Source organism: Neofelis nebulosa, chromosome 7, assembly GCF_028018385.1.
Source record: "Neofelis nebulosa isolate mNeoNeb1 chromosome 7, mNeoNeb1.pri, whole genome shotgun sequence".
Lineage (NCBI taxonomy): Eukaryota > Metazoa > Chordata > Mammalia > Carnivora > Felidae > Neofelis > Neofelis nebulosa.
In genome coordinates this window covers 120,921,386-120,943,611 of record NC_080788.1, presented here as the reverse complement: position 1 = coordinate 120,943,611, position 22,226 = coordinate 120,921,386, and the positions used below count along the sequence as shown (strand labels likewise).

The 22,226-nt window shown below is 46.5% G+C and overlaps 1 protein-coding gene and 1 long non-coding RNA gene across 2 annotated transcripts; one reads left to right on the top strand and one right to left on the bottom strand.

The window, feature by feature from the left end:
* Positions 1-1,113: 1,113 nt before the first annotated feature.
* On the bottom strand, positions 1,114-13,540 carry LOC131517503 (uncharacterized). Its single transcript, XR_009264618.1, has 3 exons — positions 13,347-13,540; positions 9,739-9,902; positions 1,114-2,110 (listed from the first exon to the last, which is right to left on the bottom strand). It is a non-coding gene; the product is annotated as an uncharacterized LOC131517503 (long non-coding RNA).
* On the top strand, positions 10,631-19,377 carry PROX2 (prospero homeobox 2). The gene is made up of 4 exons (XM_058739691.1): positions 10,631-12,363; positions 16,300-16,407; positions 17,434-17,628; positions 19,091-19,377. The coding sequence occupies exons 1-4, from the start codon at positions 11,041-11,043 to the stop codon at positions 19,274-19,276; spliced, it is 1,812 nt and encodes a 603-aa protein (XP_058595674.1). The 5' UTR covers positions 10,631-11,040; the 3' UTR covers positions 19,277-19,377.
* Positions 19,378-22,226: the final 2,849 nt, after the last annotated feature.

The following is a 22,226-nucleotide window of genomic DNA, read 5'->3' as shown; positions in this document are numbered from 1 at the left end:
ATAAGCCCCCCCACAGCGGTTGGCTGCGCTAGGCAGCCCCCAAGGTCCCCACTGCCGGTGGCCGCTGCAGGGCTGCGTCTGTCAGATGGTGCCTTGCACTGAGAAGGGGTGGGCGGGAGGCTTCCCTCACCCGGCCACAGGCACCAGGCCTGCCTGGGGAGGAAGCCAATCACTTCCTGACCATGGCTCTTTGTGCCCCGGGCTGGTGAAGAGTGGACTGCTCCATCTCCTGGGGTGGTAGACCCCACCTGGCCGCAGAGCCCAGGACTTGGATCTCCCTGAGGGCGTCTTCTCTGTGAGTAATACCGTCCCCTTCCATTTACCTGGCCAGAGCACTTAAAAAAAAAAAAAAATGATGGAATGCTTCTTAAGAAAATTTTCAAGTATGTAGAAAAGTGGAGAGGCTAGCCTGGCAATACCCACCGCGTAGATTTAATCGTGGTTAATATGGTGCCATATTTGCTCCACCTGTTTTTGTTGGCTGAAATATTTTCGAGCAAGTTACAGGCAGGACGGCAGGACTTTTCGCTCCTAATACCTCACTCTCATACCCTGATACACATCTCCAGAGCACTTTTAAAACGCTTCTTTCATCAGGTTCTCACACCAGTCTTGAGTGACGGGATTATTTCATCCCCATTTTAGACAAGTGGAAAAGGCAGAAAGTGTGGCTTGAGGACAGATGGCTGTAGAAGAGCCCAGACCTCCTAACTCCCAGCCCAGGGCACCTGTCTCGGCCACAGGAGGGGATCTCACGTCCACAAGTGTTTCGCTAGATAGAATGAGACATTGCAGCCACTTTGTGACCTTGGGCATGTCACTTCACCTTGCTACGCTTCGGTTGCCTCATCCAACGCATGAAGATCTGAGGTTCCCTAGTACTGGTCTGTGATGTTTTCATTGGTTTTCTCTGCTGTCAGCCTAGAGCTGCTTCAGATCCTCTGTCCCCCTCTCTCTTTCTGCCCCTCCCTCACTCTCTCGCTCTCTCTCTCTCTCTCTCTCGCAAAAATAAATTTTAAAAAAAATTTTTTTAAAAAGAAAAGACATTGTGAAGAGTTTTTTTTACAAAGCTAAACTTACTTGGGTATTATGCCCTTCCTCCTTTTTTTCTTAAAAAAAAAAACAGGATGGTTAAGATTCTTTTATGAAATAAAAATGATAGTGGATTGTAGTCTTATACACTTATTTTGGGGGGCTCTTACCTGCAAGTAAAATGTCAAGACCTCTCTGGCTGGTCCAATTTTTTGTTTGTTTTCCTTTTTATTAATGGTTGAAATCTAAAAGTCTGGAAACTGTGCACTGTGCCAGATGATCCCCAAGTCCTCTGCAGGGCTAAATAAAGTTCCAGGGTTGTGGGGCCTCCCAGACCCGTCCTAGAGGAATTAAGGAGTGCCTATTGTCAGTGCTGGAGACAGCAGGCACGATGATCTAGGAGACCGCACTGTGGTCAATTCCCTTTTACAGATGAAGAAACTGAGAGGAGAAAGAGGCAAAGCTAACTTAGGTAAGAGCTAGTGACTCTGATCCAGGTCCGACACCCAGTGGATCATCCTCACAGCCACCAATGACGCAGACCCACAGGGTTCTGACTTGGTTGTATTTATGCCTGTCTATGACGGGGTTGTGTGGACTGAGCTGTCACACTGACCTCCTCTACCCATTTCCACCATCAGCCAATGCAGGGAGAACTGCTCAGGGCTGGACCAGAGACGGATAGGGTCATTCCCAACCCACACCCGCATGGGGATGATTCAGGGGGCTCCCAGAGAATGAAACAGAGATGAGGTTGGACATGAAAACACCTTAGTACAGTGTGAAAATGCTATATGACCTTGAAATGTGCCCCCACCCCCACCCCCCGAACAAGTTTACATTGACAGCTAAAGTTTGCTAGGCCTGGTAAGTACCTGGATGAGAGGCTGTTCAGGAATACTGTATCATATATAATGTGTGATCACAGCATGAATCCCGGTGGTGGACCCCGAGACCCTGTGACGTCTGCATGGGAGAGGCTGTTTCAGGATAAGGCTTTTCCTCCATGTTTCTCCAATCATCTTATTGGTGGTTATCTGCTAGGCACAAGGCTGGTCCCATTGGAATCCAGTGGGGTCTAGGAAATGAACGAAAGAAATTCTGCGAAGAGAAATGCTAAGTGTTCTCAACAAAAACCTGGCAGAAACTTTAACAAGGAAATAACAATAAACCTTCTTTCACAAATCTGGATTTAGCGTCAGTGGCAGCCATGAGAATGAACTGGCATCTCTTGGACTTTGCGTGGTGCGTTTTATCTAAGGCCCTCATAGTCTGCCTTGCTTTACTGACTGGTTCTCTGGTGGCCCTGCTGGAGTGTATCAGAGGCATTCGCTGTTCCCTAAACGTGGGCACAGCACAGAAGGAAAGATACGGCCTGCACACTGCTGGTCTTACTTTAGCTGGCTCTGTGGGTTGCCCTTTCCCTCTGCCTCCTTGGGCAGAACTTTGGGAGATCTCAAGGAAGGTTTCTTGGAAGGGTATGGACTCTCAGGGAGAAGGGCTTCCCTGCTACGAAGCGATCTGTGCGGCTGAAAATTCCACGGACATGGGCTGTCTTTTCAGCCGGTACCCCCCCACCTCCACCCCGGCCTCTTACCACTTCAGACACACAGTTTCTTTCTTAGGCCTATCATTTACTTGAAATTCCACTTAACTCTTATTTTACGCTTCCTAGCTGTAAAATCCTACATAACTTTATAGTTATCTCATGAGCCCTGTGGTCTGTGCTCGTTTGTAGCTCAATTTGCTTCTCTAGTGGAGTTTTGTATGTCTGGTGTCCAGGAATGTATACCCAAGAAAGAGTCAATGAGAGAAAATCCAGGCTTTGTTCGTTTGTTTTGTTAATTTAGTTAGTTAATTTAATTAGTTTTGTTAATTTTGTTAATTTTTAGAGTAGTTTTAGGTTTATAGCCAAACTGAGCAGGCAGTACAGAAATTTCCCATACATCCCCGGTCCCCACACATGCATAGCCTTTCCCATAAAGGCAAGTTTTAAATACCAAGGGCAGGGTGCCTGGGTGGCTCAGTCGGTTAAGCAACTGATTTCGGCTCAGGTCATGATCTCATGGCTTGTGGGGCTCATGGGTTTGAGCCTGGCATCAGGCTCTGTCCTGACAGCTCGGAGCCTGGAGCCTACTTTGGATTCTGTATCTCCTTCTCTCTCTGCCCCTCCCCTACTCATGCTCTGTTTCTCTCTCAAAAATAAATAAACATTTAAAAAAAATTAAAAAATTAAATTAGCAAGGGCAAAGATTGCTTTTTTTAAATTACAAAGTGAAAACATACCCATTGAAAATATGGAAAATACTGAAAAGTAAAAAGAAAAAAATAGAGAAAAAAATTACCCATTAAAAAATTACAGTTCCATCATCTGTAAACAATTATTACTAACATTTTAATATATTCCTTTCGCATCTTTTTTCCTTTGTATTTTCAAAAGCATTTTTCTCTCTCCCTACTTACTATATACTATAAAATAATGTTCTATAAACTCTTCTTAAACATGATTTTTTGAAAAATGATTACATAATATAGCATCACATAGATAATACCATACTTTATATTTAATCAGTTTCTATTCTAATGCTGGGATGATCATTTTTGACATAAATCTGTGGGTATGGCATCATTTTCTTGATTTCACTTCTTAGACATAGAATCATTGACTCAAATGGTATAAACATGTTTAAGTTTCATAATACATAGCACATAAGTATTTCCTCCAATAGATGAGAAAAATAAGCGAGATTTCTGAGAATCAGAGGTTCAAATGTTGAGATAATATTTTCACCCACCATACTGGCAAAGATTTAAAAGGCTGGCAATGCCCAGTGTTGGTGAGGATGAGGGCATATGTGTTCTTTTATAGATATATTGATAAGAAAGAAAATTGGCTACTTAGAAGTATATATACAAACAACGCATGAATACATCCTTATAAAATTTCAGTTAATACAGAAATATACAGAGTAAAAATCGAAAGTTCTCCTTCAGTCTCTCAACTCCACTACCAATCAGTTGGTACATTTCTGGAGGGCAGTTGAGAAATGAGTATAAAAGTTTGGGGCACCTGGGTGGCGGTTAAGTGTCTGACTTTCGCTCAGGTCACGATCTCACGGTTCGTTTTGAGGCTTGCGTTGGGCTCTGTATCAGCTCAGAGCCTGGAGCCTGCCTCAGATTCTGTGTCTCTCCCCTCTTGCGCCCTCTCTCTCTCTCTCTCTCAAAAATAAAGAAACATTAAAAAAATTTTTTTTAAAGTTTAACACATGCCCAGTCTTTGATCCAGAATTTCTACTTCTAGAAATGCATTCTAAGGAAAAAATAGTGTAAGTTCTAAGAGATATAGACAAGACTGTTCATCCCAATATTATTCATAATAACAATAGCTAACACTTACCAGTAATTTATGATATGCCAGGAACTGGTCTAAAAATGGGTTAACTCATTGGATCCTTACAACAACCTTATAATAACAGCAGGTATTGTGGTTATTTCCCTGTTATTGATGAGAAAGCTGAGGTACAGAGAGGTCACAAAGCTAAGTAAGTGGCCCTAGGGATTCAAATCGAGGCAGTCCGGCTCTGCAGTCCGCACTCTCCACCTCCATACTCTCTTGTCTATATTGCTACACAGTGACAACATAAGAAAAAAATCTGTCTAATCAAAAAGGAATTTGTTAAATAAATTATGATATATACATACAGTGGAATATCATCAGCTTTTACAATGTTGTTACAGATGGGTATTCATTAACATGAGAGACCAAAAAAAAAAAAAAAAGAAGGAAGTTATAGGACTATGTATTTATAATTCCATTTCAAAAACTGATATAATTAGGGGAAATCATGTAAGTTTTCTGTACACAGAGAAAAAAGTGTGGAAAAAATGACAAGCACCAAAATGTTAACCGTGAATTTCCTTTTCTCTCTCTCTCTTTCTTTCTTTCTTTCTTTCTTTCTTTCTTTCTTTCTTTCTTTCTTTCTTTCTTTCTTTCTTTCTTTCTTTCTTTCTTTCTTTTCCTCTCAATACATTTCTATATTTGGGAAGTAAAATGACTCTTTATTGCTTTCATCATCTATGAAAAGCAGTAAAGCTATTTTTAAAGGGCTGTGGCAATCGCTACTCTGTCTGTAAATGTGAATGCGCTGCTAGTTGATTTTTAAACAGAAAGTGTTGCTGCTTCATATGCCACACCCCGGTGAAGGGCTCCGAGTGGCTTGCTGGCCCAGCACAGAGGTTTCCTGTTCCTCAGCTGCCCAGATGCAGAGTTTCCATGATTGTCCTAGAGAGATGGGCGTAAACATCTCTGGGTGTCCAACCGCAGTGGTGTTTGGCTAGATTTCTAGTTTCTGGCCTCAAGACATTCCCGCTGATTGTTACTTCATTAAGCACACAGAGCTCCATATCTTACCCTAGTAGTTCAGCCTTCTGGAGCATACGGACTACATGGAACCTCAGAAACAATGCCTTAAATAATCCACAAGGGAGATTTGGTGACGTTGATGGTTCTATGCCCTATCTATCTATCTATCTATCTATCTATCATCTATCTGTATTGATTTTGTTCCATTTAGATGCTAGAAAGATCTGAAATAATGTACCTCTAATGAAGAGATGAAAATCAGTCTAAATGGAGTGCATACAGAACAATTTATTCAACCGAGTCAGCAAACATCTATTTGGTGACAATTGGCAATCAGGCACTACTTGGAGACACAAGGAGCGAGCTCACAGTCTAAAGGGGAAGATTGATTACTTCAGAGAGGGGGTGACATTTCAGTTGGATTTTGGAAAAGGAATAGGGGTGTGTCGGGTAGAAAAAGGAGGGCAGGGCTTTCCGGGGAGAGGGAAGAGTAAGGAGTAAGGGCAGAGACCTGACACAGCACCCAGGACAGCTCAGTGGCAATGGTGAGTATTGAGGACAGTGGCTCCAGAGGAGGGGAGGCAGCTGCACTTTAAATTCAACAGGCAGCTAGCAAAGACTGATTCCACGGAGGGGCATAAGCAGACCCACGTTTTGGAATATTAATGCCGATGTCAATGTCACTGAGGAAATGGAGACAATCAAAAGGAAACTTGCACTCACTCTCGTCACCGGGGCACCCACCTGCCAGCACCTGTCCACAGACACTGCCTTCCTCCACCACCATGGATGAACCAAGGGTTCTCATCTCTAAAATCGATCCCTTCCCATGTATGAAATCTTGCCCCCACCTTCCTACCTAAGGACCAGCTCCAGAAATTCTCCCCCTGTGGCCTACATTAACAAACTTTATCTTTTCTTAAAAATGTTTATTTTAGTTTTGAGAGAGAGAGAGAGAGAGAGAGAGAGAGAGAGAGAGAGAGAGAGCGCAAGCAGGGAAGGGGCAGAGAGAGAGGGAGACACAGAATCCGAACAGGCTCCAGGCTCTGAGCTGTCAGCACAGAGCGCGATGTGGGGCTCAGACTCACAAGCCATGAGATCATGAGCTGAGCCGAAGTTGGCACTTAACTCACTGAGCCACCCAGGCGCTCCAACAAACTTTATCTTTATACGGCATCATTGCCATTAACCTATAGATATGCTGTTATTCTTTCTATCTTGAGAAACCCTCTCTTGACCCCATCTCTCCTTCCAGCCACTGTCCTATTTCTCTCCTCTCTGCAAAACTCCTTGAAAGAGGTGTCATAGTTAATGTCACCAATTCCTTCTCTTGTCCTCTGCCTTAAATCCACTCCAACCAGGCTTTTTCTCCCTGGGCTCCACCGAAACGGCTCTGATCAAGATCTTGAAAGCCTCTGTGTTACTAATAATTGCTGTGTGACCTGACCTCTCCCGGCTCCTAGAAACACTTTCTTCCCTTGGCTCCCAGGAACTCACACACCCCTAGATTTCTTCCTATCTCACTGCTTGCTCCTTTTGCGCCCTTTATTTATTTAAAAAAAAATTTAACGTTTATTTATTATTGAGAGACAGACACAGAGTGTGAGCAGGGGAGAGGGCGACACAGAATCCAAAACAGGCTGAGCTGTCAGCACAGAGCCCGACGCGGGGCTCGAACTCACAAACTGCGAGATCATGACCTGAGCCGAAGTCGGTCGCTTAACCAACTAAGCCACCCAGGTGCCCCTCCTTTTGCTCCCTTTATTGATTCCCCTCTTACCCCCAGGCTCTTCATGCTGCTATGTCCCAGGACTCGGATCTTGGCCCCCTCCTCCTCTCTGTCTACACTCACTCCTCGGAGCTCATCCATCTACATACTGACAGCCATCAACTTTCTATTTCTAGTCCAGATCTCTCTCCACTGAGGCCCCAGGCTTATTTACCCCACTGCTTTGTCAATATCTTCATTTAGTTGTCTCATAATTGTCTCAGATTTAGCATGCAAAACTGAGCTCCTGATATCTCTCACCAAACCCGTTCCTCTATGGTCCTTCTGACTCAGCTCGTGCCATTTCATCCTTCAACTCACTCAGGCCAAACATGTTGGAGTCATCGTCAGTGATACTTTATTTCTCTTTGCGCTCCACATCCAGTCTGTTAGCAAATTCCACTGGCTGCACGTTCAACGTCTATACAGGATCTGATGCTTTGCTACCGTCCTGGTCCAAGACACCTCATCTCTGTGATTACCATCTAGGTCACTGCCTGGAGGCCTAGATGCCTAGAGCCTCCTAGGGCCATTTCAACCCATGCTCCCCCACCCCCGGCCTATTCTCCAACCAGTAAAGAATGATCCTTTTTTTTTTTTTTTTTTTAATTTTTTTTTAATGTTTATTTTTGAGACAGAGAGAGACAGAGCATGAACAGGGGAGGGGCAGAGAGAGAGGGAGACACAGAATCTGAAACAGGCTCCAGGCTCTGAGCTGTCAGCACAGAGCCCGACGCGGGGCTCGAACTCACGGACTGTGAGATCATGACCTGAGCCGAAGTCGACGCTTAACCGACCAAGCCACCCAGGCACCCCAAGAATGATCCTTTTAAAACTAAGTCAGTTCATACTGCTTAAAACCTTCCAGTGGCCCCTCATTTATCTCAGAGTAAGGGCGAATGTTTTCACAGTGGCCTTCCATTACTAACTTCATATGTTATGCCATCTGGCTCCCTCTGCATGAATGTGAGCTCCACGTGGGCAGAGGATTTTGTCTGTTGCCAGCATTTGAGCCACGTTTGTTGAATGAATGAATGAATGAATGAATGAGTGTAGAAGGACCAGAGTGAGGAAAGGCTAGACGCTGGGGGACCAGTCATGAGGTATTGGAATTGTCTAGGTAAAAAGTTGAAACCCTGAATCCAGAAACGGTAATGGGAAAGCAGTGGACTGTGGTTCAGAGTCATTTTTTGACCATAAGTGACCAGACCTGATAACCAAGTCGGTGTTGAGAATGAGGAGCTGGGGAGGAGTCAGAGAGACTCCCAGCTTCCAGCTTAAACAAGATAGGTAGTGTGAGGGTTGAAGCAGAGGGACAGTTACAGAGTTTGTGTTTGAAAATGTTGAATTGGGGCACCTGGCTGGCTCAGTCAGTTTAAGGGTCTAACTTCAGCTCAGGTCATGATCTCGCGGTTTGTGAGTTCGAGCCCCGCGTCGGGCTCTGTGCTGACACAGCTCAGAGCCTGGAACCTGCTTCAGATTCCGTGTCTCCTTCTCTCTCTGCCCCTCCCGTTCACACTCTTTCTCTCTCTCTCAAAAATAAATAAACGTTAAAAAAATTAGAAAATGTCGAATTTAAGCAGGAGATGTTCACTCAGCAATTAGGATAACCATAACCAATCCCCTCTTCTTTTTGGAAGGTACTTAACTGAAAAAATACACAGCTTGTATTATTGTGAGTTTCTGTGGTTCAAATATCAATTCTGCCAGTTCAGTGGTCATCATTAGTTAGAAAACAGCCAACAGATGCTTAATGAGTGATCCAGTTATGCTTAGCAGATGGTAAGAGCTAATGTAAAAATAACTTTTCCTATTATACAAATAATATATATTCCTCGTCAAATGATCACAGGAAGTTAAAAAATGTTTCTCTCTCCAAGAGGTGGTAAACCATCCAAACGGTTGGGATACATTTTTAAAGTTAACGTGAATTAGGCAAGTTAGCTGTTTTGTTTTAGTAATTTATAAGTGTCTTACTCAAGGCAGAATCCTTCTACGTACTCCGACCCACGAACCCGGCTTTCTTCCAGTGGCATTTTCCTTGTGACGGACTGGAGCCACCGCCACCTCCCACCCTAGGCCCCAGGTACCAGGAGGGACATTGCTCAGGGCGGGCTTGTGCCAGCTGTGTCTGCTGGTGGTCTGGCAGCTCCAGGTGGAGGCTGTGTCCACATCCACATCCAGCGGCTACAGAAGAGCCACGTTTCGCCCCAGGTAGAGAATTCCAGGTAAATTTTAGATCAAAAGTAGGACGAAGCAAGTGGACCCTTTCCTGAAAGGATTTGCGCAAGAGAAGCAAAAGGACGGGGTGCCTGGGTGGCTCCGTCGGTTAAGCGTCCGACTTCGGCTCAGGTCATGATCTCACAGTTCGTGAGTTCGAGCCCCGCGTCGGGCTCTGTGCTGACAGCTCAGAGCCTGGAGCCTGCTTCACATTCTGTGTCTCCCTCTCTCTCTGCCCCTTCCCTGCTCATGCTCTGTCTCTCTCTGTCTCAAAAATAATTAAACATTAAAAAAAAGAGAGAGAGAGAGAAGCAAAAGGATAGTGGGAATTTGTAGAGGAGAAACATGAATGTACCTCTTTGAGGAAAGGAAGCATCCCCTTGGCAGACGGTGGAGTCAGTCTCTTATACGGGTCTTTCCATCCGCAGGGAGGCAGCTGAAGTGTGGTCGTGTCAAAGGAATTGGAATCTCAGCAACTGAGAGCCACTCTGCAGCCTCGCTGACCCTTGGTTTCCTCATCTGTAAAATGGGAGAATTACACTGATTCTCAAGTTTGGTGTGAGGTGCAATGAGGTAACGTGTGAATGTTTTGTAAACTTGAAGGGCCTTAAACTTGCCATCTGAGGCCTCCTAGTTAAAGTACAGTGTATTTTGATACTTTGTGGGGGGAAAAATAGCTTTAGGCAGCCTTTTCTAAACTAGCTGCCTCCTTCTTCCCACACCCTCATCCCAATTTACAACCCCTTATTGTGCTTTTTCTTCCTAGCAGATATCACGACGACCTGAAAATATACTCGTTCGTTCTCTCTCCCCGGGGGAGACGGCCAGCTCCATGAGAGCAGGATCCTGCTGGTCTTGTCCTCCACTGTCTCTCCAAGTGCTCAGAAGACGGCCTGATGCACAGTAGGAGCTAAGGAAATAGTTGTTGAATGTGAGCAATGAATACCTGATCTGATTCTTCCAGGAACAGGGCAGTGTAGTGGTCAAACAGCTGGTTCTCGAACTTCGGTTTGCTTGTTTCAAATGCAGGTTCTCCCCTGACCCCCAGTATGGAGGGATTCTGATTTTGCAGGGCTGGTGAGGGCTACTGAATTTGCTATTTTTAACAAGTGCCCTGGGTGATTCTGTTGTGGCAGAGGCACTAAGAAGGTTACTCTGAATCAGACAGATCTTGTTTTGACTCCAGCCTGCCTCTGACTAGTTGTGTGACCTTCCGGAGGTCACTTAACCTCTCTGGGCCTAATTCCTCCCTGAAGGATCTCTCTTGGGAATCTCCTCAGAGTAGGGTGCCACCCAGCAGCACAGTATCTCATGGGAGCTGGTGAGAGATCCAGAATCTCTGCCCCGGCCCCGACCTGCTAAATCTGGATCTTCATTTTAACAAGATCCCTAGGTTATTTGCGCACGCAAGTTTGAAAAGCACGGCTCAAAATCACATATACTGTTTTCTCCCTGTCTCTAATTCAGAGTCTACTCAGATTTGTGAGTTCTGGCATATCAGAGTCTGAATCCTTGACAGCTGCTTCTCATCCTCCTGAGTGTGGAGGAGGAACCCCGAGCTCCCTCGAGGTACCCGTCTCGTTGAGGACATCGGGAGAAAGAATTCCCTCACAGAGCCACAACCGACCTTCTGAGCAAGAGACTTGTGAGCCAGAGGATGGAACCAAACTCTGGCTTGCTTTCTCCTCTGTCCCGGGCCTGTTCCCACCTGGCAGAACCCTGTATGGAAGGTGAAAGAAGCCCAGCCCCCCGAGAGCAAGGCGGAGACCCCCACTTTCCCTGGAGCCCTGTCCCCAGCTCTAGCTTTGCTGACCCTGACTGGTTTTGCGATGAGAACATCCAAGCAAAGAGGGCCAGAGTGGAGACCATTGTCCAAGGCATGTGCCTCTCTCTTAATGCTCTGGTGCCAGGCAATGCCCAAGCCAGGGACAGTCCGTATTGCCCAGAGAAGGTCCAGGAGCGGAAGAGGAAGCAGAGCCTTCCCACGCAGCAAGGCCCTCTGAAGCCAGGCCCTGTCGGAGACCATGGCAGCAGGAAAGGGGGCCCTCGGGTAAGAGAACAGCTCTATCAGCTGAAGCAACAGCTAAGGCATTTGCAAAAGCACATCTTGCAGGCTGCTGAGCCCAGGGACGCAGCTCAGGATCCAGGAGGCTCTGAGATGGACAAGGGCCCTCTAAGCGTAAAGCAGAGGAAGGGCTATGGATCTAGGCCCTGGGCTGTGGACAGTGATCACCACCATCAGGGTTCCCGTGGGGACCTCTCCCAGAAAGAAAGACACAGAGCGTCTGAAGTCGAATACCAGTCTGAGGAGCCCAGGTTCCTTCCTTGTGGAGCACAGGATTTGCTGGAGATTCTGAGGAAAGAATTGACCGGGGCCGTGTCCCAAGCTGTGGACTCAGTATTACAAAAGGTACTCTTGGATCCACCGGGCCACCTGACCCAGCTGGGTAGAAGCTTCCAGGGGCTTGTGCCAGAGGGTAGCAGTGAGCCCTCGCCTCCTGAGAGAGGTATCTGTAAAGATCTGTTTCCTTTTGCCACCTTGCCCAGGAGGGCCCAGCCACAGACTGGGGTCCTGTTGCGAAACTTATCATTGGCCAACCCTCTAGATCCTCCTAGGTACCCTGTCTCTTCAAGAATGATCCCCAGACCCTATCAGGGTCGGCCAGCAAATTGTCCTCTGACTGTGCCTTCCCACATCCAAGAAAATCAGATTCTTAGCCAGCTACTGAGTCATGGACCCAGTGACCACTGGGATAGCAGTCTTCCCCAAGATTCATCTTCCCAAAGTCACTCCTCCCCAGAGTCTGCCCTGCGACCTTGGGGAGCAGTCAAATTGCGACCGTCGGTTCTGAGCCAACAGCAGTACCCCTTGCCCTTCACTTCCCCTGGTTTGGAAAGACTGCCCCTTCTTCCCTCAGTGAAGGTGGAAAAGGGCGGCCTGCAGTGTGCCCCGGATGTGCTTCCATTTTCTTCAGTCCACATATCCTTTACTAGTAACTGATGTTCTCAGTGCCACAGCTCAGAGAAATGGGAAATCTGGAAGATGAAGGGAGGTGGGGACAAATAACTCCATGGCGTTTAAATAGCTTTGCTTCCCTGGCGGTCTTGTTACTGTAGCTTCCAGGCCTTCCTTCCCTGGGGCTCATAGTTTTTAGGTTCTGAGAAAGTGGTAGCCACATTTTGGGATTTAAGGATGCTGGGAAGATTCATTTACTTTCTTCTGGGACACATTGGATTCTACCACTACTGACTCTTTCCTTTGGGTCTAAAAGAGTTTTGTTTTTAAACTCAGATGGGCTTCCAAAATATGGGCTTCCTTCTATGGAAGGAAAAAACCCCATAATTCGGTTGTCAGCAGCCTGTACAGCTAAACAGAGAGAGGGAATGACCTCATCTGAAGCATGGCTCCCCCAATCCCTTGGTTGCACAGGCAGAAAAGCCTGCATTGTCTAGGTAATTCACAGGGAAGCTATGAGGGACTAGAAACTTCTGAGGCAGATGGAAAAGGGGATGCTTTCCTGAGGGACTAGACCCAAGAGGCAGCCGGAAGGGGTAAGAAGCCTTTAGTTTAAGGAACAGCTTCTAAGCTGCAGCTGAGAGAACCAGAGCTTGGGGGCTGGGCATGTAGAGGGAAGGGGGGCCCCTGAGGGGAGGACTGAGGGGCCCAGGCTGGGCTGTAGGGGTCTGGATCTTATTGCAAAAACTTTGCAACCCTTAGGCAGACTCCACTCTTTCAAATAGTGTTGCCCAGAGTAACCCTCCCTCAGGATATTAATAGTTGTTAAATTAGGAAGAAAGCAGCTTGGGTAAATAGTAGGTTATTTCTACTGGTTACTTAAATACTGGTTATTAAACACTGGTTATTTCTACTACTGGGTAGTTCGTGGGACTTCTTAGAGGCTTTAACATGCTGATGTCCTATGTGAAGCTCTAAGAGGAGAATGTATGCAGCCTCAGACTCACATGACCAAAGATCCTCTTCCAGCAAGCATCTCGTGGGAGTGAAGTTCCTGACGACATTATTTTGGATACTGCATTTTTAGCGAGCTGAGCTCAACACCGCTGCCTCTCATAAGCGGACTGTAATTCGGCCTCCTGAGGTCAACGCATCTGTGGAGCTGCATATCCAGGCGTGAACGGTTGTGTCCTCTTGGCAGAGGGCGCGCGGGGTGGGGGTGGGGGTGGGGGTAGGTGGATTGTGTTAATGGCCGCAGGATGGGGTGGGACCAGCTCACTGCCACAAGAGGGTGGGCTCTTGTGTCCTAAATGCCACGAGCGCCCTCTGCCTGTCACGGGTGTTGGAAACACCCCTAATGCTTGGGCACCGCTGCGTGCTTCCCAGGCAGGCCAGACCGACTATAAAACCAAGGCTAAGGACACCTCACCGGCCACTGCTGCCTCTTCAGGCAGTAGGAAATCTTCTTGGAGGTGTAGAGATTGCCAGGAAATCGCCCCGGCTGACAAAGGCTACCTGTCTGGGCCTTTGGTAAGAGGCCACTGGTTAAGACTCCCTGTTAAAGTCAGGCGGTGGCGGAAGAGCCTGAAGGACTCAGCGCCCAAAGATTCTCTGCTGTACTTCCCTTGGCAGGGGCATGCTGGTATTTCTGGGGGCACCTACTGCGTGCCTAGCCCCGCTCTGTAAAATGAGGAGTGGACTCAGAGTCTGGGGAGGCTGGGGAGGCCATCGACCGGGCCTGGCTGCCTGGAAAGATTTGGGGCTCCCAGGCAGCTTCCTGGTTCCCCAACTGTCCCCTCATCCCTGTTGCCTATGTTCCAGCGTTAGAGATATGTTCCCGTCGGCCGGGAAAGCCACCGAGCGCCAGCACCCATTCACATTCCCCCAACAACCCACGAGACAGGTAGAGCGGGAGTGATGAGACAGTAGGGGGCGGCGTTTGCTGTGCGCGTTCCCTGAGGTCGGCCAACAGTTCACAAGTGAGGGTCCACCGGCACTTAGCCATCATTCTGAAACTCCGAGCTCTGAACATCCCTGTGATTTCTCTCCCCTAAGGTGGATGGGAACATGTTTGGTGGCAAAACCCGACCTGCACTGGTTGGAGGCTATTTATAGACTATCCCACTTAGTGTAAATAGTCCTCCAATTTGCCGTGGCAATGTTAACGTATTGGATTGCAGACTGCTGCCACAGCCCCTGCTCTGGCCGTTAACTGACGTATGGTCTATGCACCATATTACCGTTGTAAAATAATAACTTCTGAAATCCGAACCCCATTTGGCCTGGCGTTTTGGATAAGAGGTTGTGGGCCTGTGTTACATCACAATCCTCAAGCGGCCACTCTAGATCAGGTATCTGGGAGGCGGGGACAGAGAAGCAAACTAACTTGCCCAAGGTCACAAGACAGACACATGCAGAGCCAGGATTCAAACCCAAGCACAAGTTTTAACTACTATACTCACATTTTAGAAATGAGGCCTGGAGAACATAAGTGGCTTGCTCAAGATCACACAGCTAATAGGTGGCGAAATCAGTATCTGAAACTGGGTCTTTGGACTCTTAAATCCAGGATTCTTTCCACAGCATTTATAAGCCTTTAAGAAGGATAAGAAGTTGGTCCAGTGAGGCAAGGGCAGGGGTCTTCTGGGCAGCAGCCTGGATGCCAGGGCCAGTTGTAACTGAAAATCAGTTGGTTTAGTCTCCTTTGGCTAAACTGGCATGTCCTACTGAGAAGCCTTAGTCGTCCTAAAGGTACGGATCTCCGACCTGAGTGCCAAGGTTACTCTGTGTAATGCTTCTCACCCAGCCCCAGGACTGTCCCTGGGAATGCTATGTGTTCTCGTGCAAGAACCTTTATTTCCTTCCCATGCTGGTGCCAGGCAGTCACAACACAGCTCCCTTCTCTTGTTAGAGGGGAAGCAATCTGTTCTCAGAGTGACGTATGGGTTGGAATATCATTTCCATATTTCTGTACGGATTAAGGCTGACCATATAATCACTCATTCATTCCTTCATCCAACCAACATTTATTGAGCACCTACTATGTTCCTAGCACCGGGCTAGGCATGTGGAATACAAAGATGAAAAGATAAGGTCCTTGCCCTCAAGGAGCTCACAGTCTAAATGGGGAGACAAACATGCAGTAAAAATTCCAGGGAGGTCATTGCTACAACAGAGGTTTGTACGAAACGCCTTGAGAGCCCAAGGTAAGGAAGGCCTCATTCAGCAAGGAAATATTTCACAGAGGAAGGGTGTCTGGGCTGAACTGGGAAGCGTGAGGGAAGCTCTGCCAGGCAAATGAGGAGCAGACACAGCCGAGAAGTTCAAGCTTCCTGAGCCGGAGCAAACGGTGCTCTTGTACTCAGGCAGGTTAGGTGTGTATTGGCTTCAACACTGCAAAGGGAGCTCTGAGAATAGAATGGGGACCATCTAGTGGGCTTGTCTCATTTTACAGATGAAGAAACTGAGGCCCAGAAGGGGAATGAAACCTCTATGTGGGGCTTTGAAATCTGGGACAGACCTGCCGTCTTTCCCCATCCTGTTCTGAGAGCACACACACAAAGTACAACAAACTGTATTTGATGTCATAAAGGCTGTAGAACTTTCACACATCAAAATGTTTTTTAAATTCTGCAAATTTACTGTACATATATGGTATTGAGCATCTGGAAAGCAAAAGCTTCTTTCTTAGTTTTTAAGTAAGCTCTAGGTCCAGTGTGGGACTTGAACTCACAACCCCAAGATCAAGAGTCACTGGTTTTGCCAACTGATCCAGCCAGGCGCCCTAAGAAAGAGCTTATCTGATCAGACAGAAGAATGGAACGAATACACCATTCGCCCAGAAAAAATGAAACAAAAGAAAAAAAAAAAACCCGTCAGGAACAGGACAAGTCATTATTTGGATTAACTGATAAAAATCACGTGATAAAGCGGTGTTAGTTTTCCTTGACGCTGAGATAAATCCAGGAGGGCCTAAATCCTGGTCACTTGAAGAAGGCCAAACTCATGTTTTTCTTCACACGCTACCCCAGCTCCAACCTGCTGAAGGCTTATTTCCCTGATGTCCAGGTAAAGGCATTCTTCACCTCCGAAAGCCTCTGAAAAACTCCCAAGAGGGAATGGTTTTGCCCAGTGGGAGGCAAGTCCTAGGTCATCTTATGTGCTCCTCAGGTCCCCTTCGTGTTGCTGATGGGATCGGTACAATTTCCAGTTCTGGGCTGAGACTCTGTATGAATAACTTTGGGCCACAAAGGTTGGGTATCTGAATTTTAAGCTTTTGACCTGTAGATATACAAACCCATGGGGAGGAAGGGTGGAGGGGAGAGAGAAACATTAGTAAATGGCATTTTTGGCCTAGTGTTTTATCTCTGCTGGGGAAGACTATGAAAAAGATAGAATACGTAAAGGGTTGGACATTGTCACATTTATATTCAAATTGCTGTATTTCAACACTGAATGAAGGTATGTAGACATCAAGCATGACGATAAGGAAAATCAAGCTGTGACAGCTGGAACCAGACTATGCCTGTTCCCTTACCCTGGGTGTTGGGAGAGGACAGCTAATACTTCGAATCTACCTCTTTGTGTTTTCCAGATCTTTCCCTCACATTCGGTTGCTTGGTTGACTCCTGCACCAAGCTCTGATTTCCATTCATTCTGCAACTCCAAGGTTGCAATGGCCTGCTCTCTGCTCTATACCCTTATCGCTTCCGTTTGCCCTTGACTCGGCACAGAGCTCTGGGGCTGCTGTGCCACCTGCCCAGGTGCAGCAGAAACTGGTACCACACTGGCTTTGACGCGAAACCCTCCCAAAGTCACAGTAGACACCATGGAAATCTTTTCATGGGTAAAAAAGTCATAGATATAGTACGTCAAAACAGTATTTTCTAATCGCCATTATAGCTAATTCGGGTTTTTCTGTGTACAAGTGAAAAGGCTAGGAAAACGGCTGTGACTTCTTTTTTAAAGAAAGCCCTTTCTCATGGTGGCTGAAGCCATCCTTATTAAGCCCTATGTTGAGATGGAGGCTGAGAGTTCTGGCTCTGAGCACCTCATGGCAAACATCCGACCTGATGGGCCCTGTTGTTTGTACAGTTCAACCGCTGCATTACCTCCCAGATGATCAAGTGGTTCAGCAACTTTCGTGAGTTTTATTACATCCAAATGGAAAAATTTGCCCGGCAAGCGATTTCAGATGGTGTCACAAATCCCAAAATGCTGGTGGTACTCCGAGACTCAGAACTTTTTCGAGCTCTCAATATGCACTATAACAAAGGAAATGACTTTGAGGTAAGGAAAATCAAGCTCTGACAGTTGGAACCAGACTATGGGCCCCCTGAGGTCTGATGAATGCCTTCCCTTTGTGATTGAGTTTTCGAGGAGACCTGCTTCCGTGTCTGTCCGCAAATCACCGAGAGCCAGGGCAGCCTAGGGCCAATCTCTGTATCACCCACACAGATGAGATTCAACATCTTTTAGGCAACAGGTAGATATCACAAGCTGAATGTACAGCCAGTTTTCATCTGAAACGGAAGCAGAAGCCAGCCGGGTGTTGTGCCATTTAAGAGTTAATACTCTGTAACTACAACTTGCCGTAACTTGCGGAACTTCTCCCCGTAGTGTCAGGAGGCATCCGACTACATGCTACGCTGTTGCCGCACCCAGACTTGGCCTCTGTTATCTTTACAACAATTTTTGTTCATTTCATCATTTCGTTCTTTATTCTCACTTGATCAGTTTTATTTGTGGGCCTTTCACGACAAGTCACCTCAGATCCTCTCTCTCTCTCTCTGGAAATAATGAATAAGCAGTACTCCAGCTTCTGGGTCCTTTGGGGACCTCTGTGAAGGCACACTGGTGGCACCTTAGAGGGTAAGGTGTAAAGGGTGAGCAAGTGGCCTAGATGTCACCGGTGAGTACTCCTAATCTAGACACGCATTTCCTCGTGTGCGGCGAACAGCTCTGCTGGGGGGGCATTCTGTTCTGCAGGTCACGGACCACCCTTCCCTCGCCTTACCCCTCTCACGTGACTCTGATACTTCCAACGAAGGGGAGGAACGCTGGTATCCACCAGACGTTCTGTCAGAACCTGAGCCTCCTTTCTGAGGCTCGTAGGGTCAGGGTGTGTGGACAGGGTGGTGCTGCCACATCTTTGCGTGTGGGGTGGCCATCTGGCATGCGGTGGTGGCAAGCCCTGGGCCAGACTGGGTTTGGAGGACTTGTGGGACTCCCCATCATTTACGATGCCAGTCTGTGTCAGGGCCTGGAACATACTGAGTCCCCCTCAACCTGGTGCTTGACTTGGGAAGCAGGAATGGTTCCAAGTCTTTTGGATCCAACCCCAAAAGATGGTGGGATGAGGAAAACAGTTGTAAACTTGGGCGCATGCCTTTCCACATTAGGCACTAAGGAACAGAATACTAAAAACCTTCGTTGAACCACAGATTTAATTTTGATCAGAGTCCGTTTCTCATTTACTGAAAACGCACCATTAGTAGAATCAGCTTCTCCTCCATAAGGTGTGTCCCTAATATGCTTTTTCCCAGGGCTGTCTCATGGGTACCATCGTTTTAAAGTTTGTATTTGATGAGACAGCAGGGGATTCTGAGGGCTGCAGAAGTCGAGGGCCGGGGGAGCAGGGATGTTCTTATCAGCCCACCACCCCAGGAACAGGCAGCACTGAGATCTGCATGGTGTCGGTGCTTCAGAGCCTCATGTCTTTTCTTTCTTGCGGGTCTCTTTGGGAATGCAGGTCCCAGATTGCTTCTTGGAAATCGCCAGCTTGACGTTACAGGAGTTCTTCAGGGCTGTCTCCGCAGGGAAAGACTCAGATCCTTCCTGGAAGAAACCCATTTATAAAATTATTTCGAAACTGGACAGTGACATCCCAGAGATATTCAAATCTTCCAGCTACCCCCAGGAGCTGTTTCGGAATTAAGATCTCACAAAGTGAGGTGCAACTGATCAGGTCTTCCTGGGTTTGTCTTAAATGGCAAGTCAGTACAGCTGTAGTCATATAAAAAGGGCATAGGGAGAACCCCCCCCCCCCCCGCCCACACACACACATAGGCACTAGTACCATTTCTGATCATTTATTTCCCTTTTCAGAATCATCAGAGGTTTAATCTCAACTATAAAATATATCAACCACATGTGGTAGCATACTGTAAAAGGAACACAACAGTTTGGAAGCAGAACTTAAATCTCCACTTTACTGTTTCTGGGTGTTGTGACCCTGGGAACTTGCTGGGATCACTGCGTCTGTAAAACCAGATTGTGAGGATTAAAAGATAGTAAGTCCTGAAGTACTCTGTGAAACGTTACTCACTACACAAAGGCTAGTGTTTCCCCCAACTTGGCTTTCAGATAAAGTTACCTTTTGTGGGGTTTTTACAAATTGCTGGTTTTAGTTACCTATTTATCGAGCTCCACTTGTTTGCTAGACACTTTCAAATACATTAGCTTTAAGCTTTTCACCCTGAAAAGTAGATATTAGCTTCATTTGAAAAACAACCACACCCAAGCTTTGGAGCTGTGAGGTAACTTGCCAAAGTAGAAGGAAGGTAGGGCATTTGGGGTGGCGGGGACGGTCAGGAGTATGGAGGAACCCAAGCCCTTCCGAAGCCAGACTGCATGCTGGACCACCTCATGCTGCTCTGTGATTGCAAACAGACTACCATGGCCAGGAAGTATCCAGCACTGCTGGGACGCTGTCATCTGACAAGCCCTGCCTAGCACTCAGGAGTGCTTCATCACCCAGGATTTCCAGGCGCATTCCAGCATGCCCAATGCAAACTTTCTGTAGGACGTGAGTGTTACTGTTCATTCATTCATCTGCTGGGAGTTTATCAGCAGGACAGCCCAACTAGTCTCTAGCTGACCAGTACAACTGATGCCCAGCCTCTTACGTGCAGAAGAAACTGAACTTCAGACTTGGAAGCTAGAAAGGGCCTTAGGAGATATCTGGCCCACCCAGCTTAAATTAGAAAGGAGGGAACTGAGGTCCAGATAGGAGATCTGCACAGCCTGTGCATAGTCTCACAGACAATGAATGGCATAAATCGGGGTGAAACACAGCATCACACACAGAAACAGAAATTCTCCCACTCCATAAGGAAAGTACAGGCCATGGTCAATCTTTCACAGACCCAGGAGTTCATGAAATCAATGCCCCCCCCCGCCCACTGGCCCAATACAAATTGTGACGCACTCTGAGTATACAGGCGAGACATGTGCAAAGCCGAGTAACTGCATCTGTCCTGTGAGCTAGTCAGAGCCAAGTCTTTGGTAAAGGTGTGTGAGCTGGGGTGGGGTGTCCTACAGAGTTCAGGCTGTGTCATTCCGAATAAGGGATGTCTGTGACTTCATTAGCTTCCTTGTTTCCCATCTACATAAAACAAGTTTCTATATTCAACTACCCCACTTCCTTGACTTTTTGGGTGGGCTGGATCAGAGGAGATAAAATCCCTAAACTATTGCTAGATGTATCAACAAAAAAAGGTACGAATAAAGAACTTTCTTTTGAATTTTCCCTTACTTCAAACAGCTGAGAGGAAAAACACAACAGATGTACTCAGCCCAAACTAATCTTCAGGTTGCTTTAAGGTTATTTGTAAGTGCCCTTTGATATATCCATCTGCACTCAGATTATCTTTGCCATATTTTCTCCCAGAATTTTCCCTTCAAAAATGAAGGAATCTGCCAAATTTAAGTTTTAAGAGTAGGCAACCACGGAGTATCTTGAGCAAGAACAGTTATCTGTGTTTGGAGACGGCAGAAGAACCCACTTCAATAACTATTGAAGATATTCATGAGAAACAATTCGAAGTTCACATGATTGTCTGATATGGAGCTGCCATTTTCTGTCCCAAACCTGAAATTCATTAGCGTGTGTTTTAAAGATTTAGCCACGCCACATCCAGGGCAGTGAACCTTGTCCCAGGGACCAATTAGATGAAATGTACATGCTCAAATTGAAAACATTTGTGTACTACAGTCCTTCCAGAAGTGTTCTCTAACCACTGACCTAAACACAGAAGAATGTATAAATATACATGCCTGCCAACATAAGAATTCTATCTTTGTTATGTTTTTCTGTTTTTACCAAGTATCTCTCTCTCTCTGTTGGGAACACATTCTGAGCCGGTTATTAAGTTCTTTTAGCTGTCATAACATTGCTAAAGATCTGGCCATTCTTTCCATTAAGGTATATGTGGGTACTGTTCTCTCCCAAATTAGACATTTTCAGAGTCTTTCAATGGTAGACATATTTTTATGTCTAATGATCTAATTTCATGGGTAGACAGTAGGACCTGGACTGTGGTTTATGATTTTGGCACCACTGGGGAGTTAATGCCCTATTAATGATTAAAAGTAGGCAGTTAGTTGGCATTGCATGCAGGAAAAGGTTCACTAGGAACCCTATTTCAAACATGGCTTCAAAGAGGTACACCCAGCTCCAAACCAGATTTGCACAGTGAGGAGGACAAAGGCACCACCCAGGCATATTGATGGTGCCTGAACTGTTTCCTTTGCATCCAAGGAAGAGCAAAGCATACGGGGTGGAGGTAACAATGCAATCTTTAATAAGGTTCTGCACCTCAGCCCCATTACTACATGGAGATCTATAGGTCTTTGTTTTCAGCAACAAAATACAGAATCATCAGGAAAAAAAATCTAAAACAAGACATCTATCGTATAACTTTTACATATGCCTTTAGAAAATATTTTTTAAGTTTACTCCTTTTGAGAGAGAGTGAGAGAGAGGGGGGAGGGGCAGAGAGAGAGGGAAAGAGAATCCCAAGCAGGCTCTGTGCTGTCAGTGGGGAGCCTGACATAGGGCTCGATCTCACAAACCTGAGCTGAAACCAAGAGTTGGACACTTGACT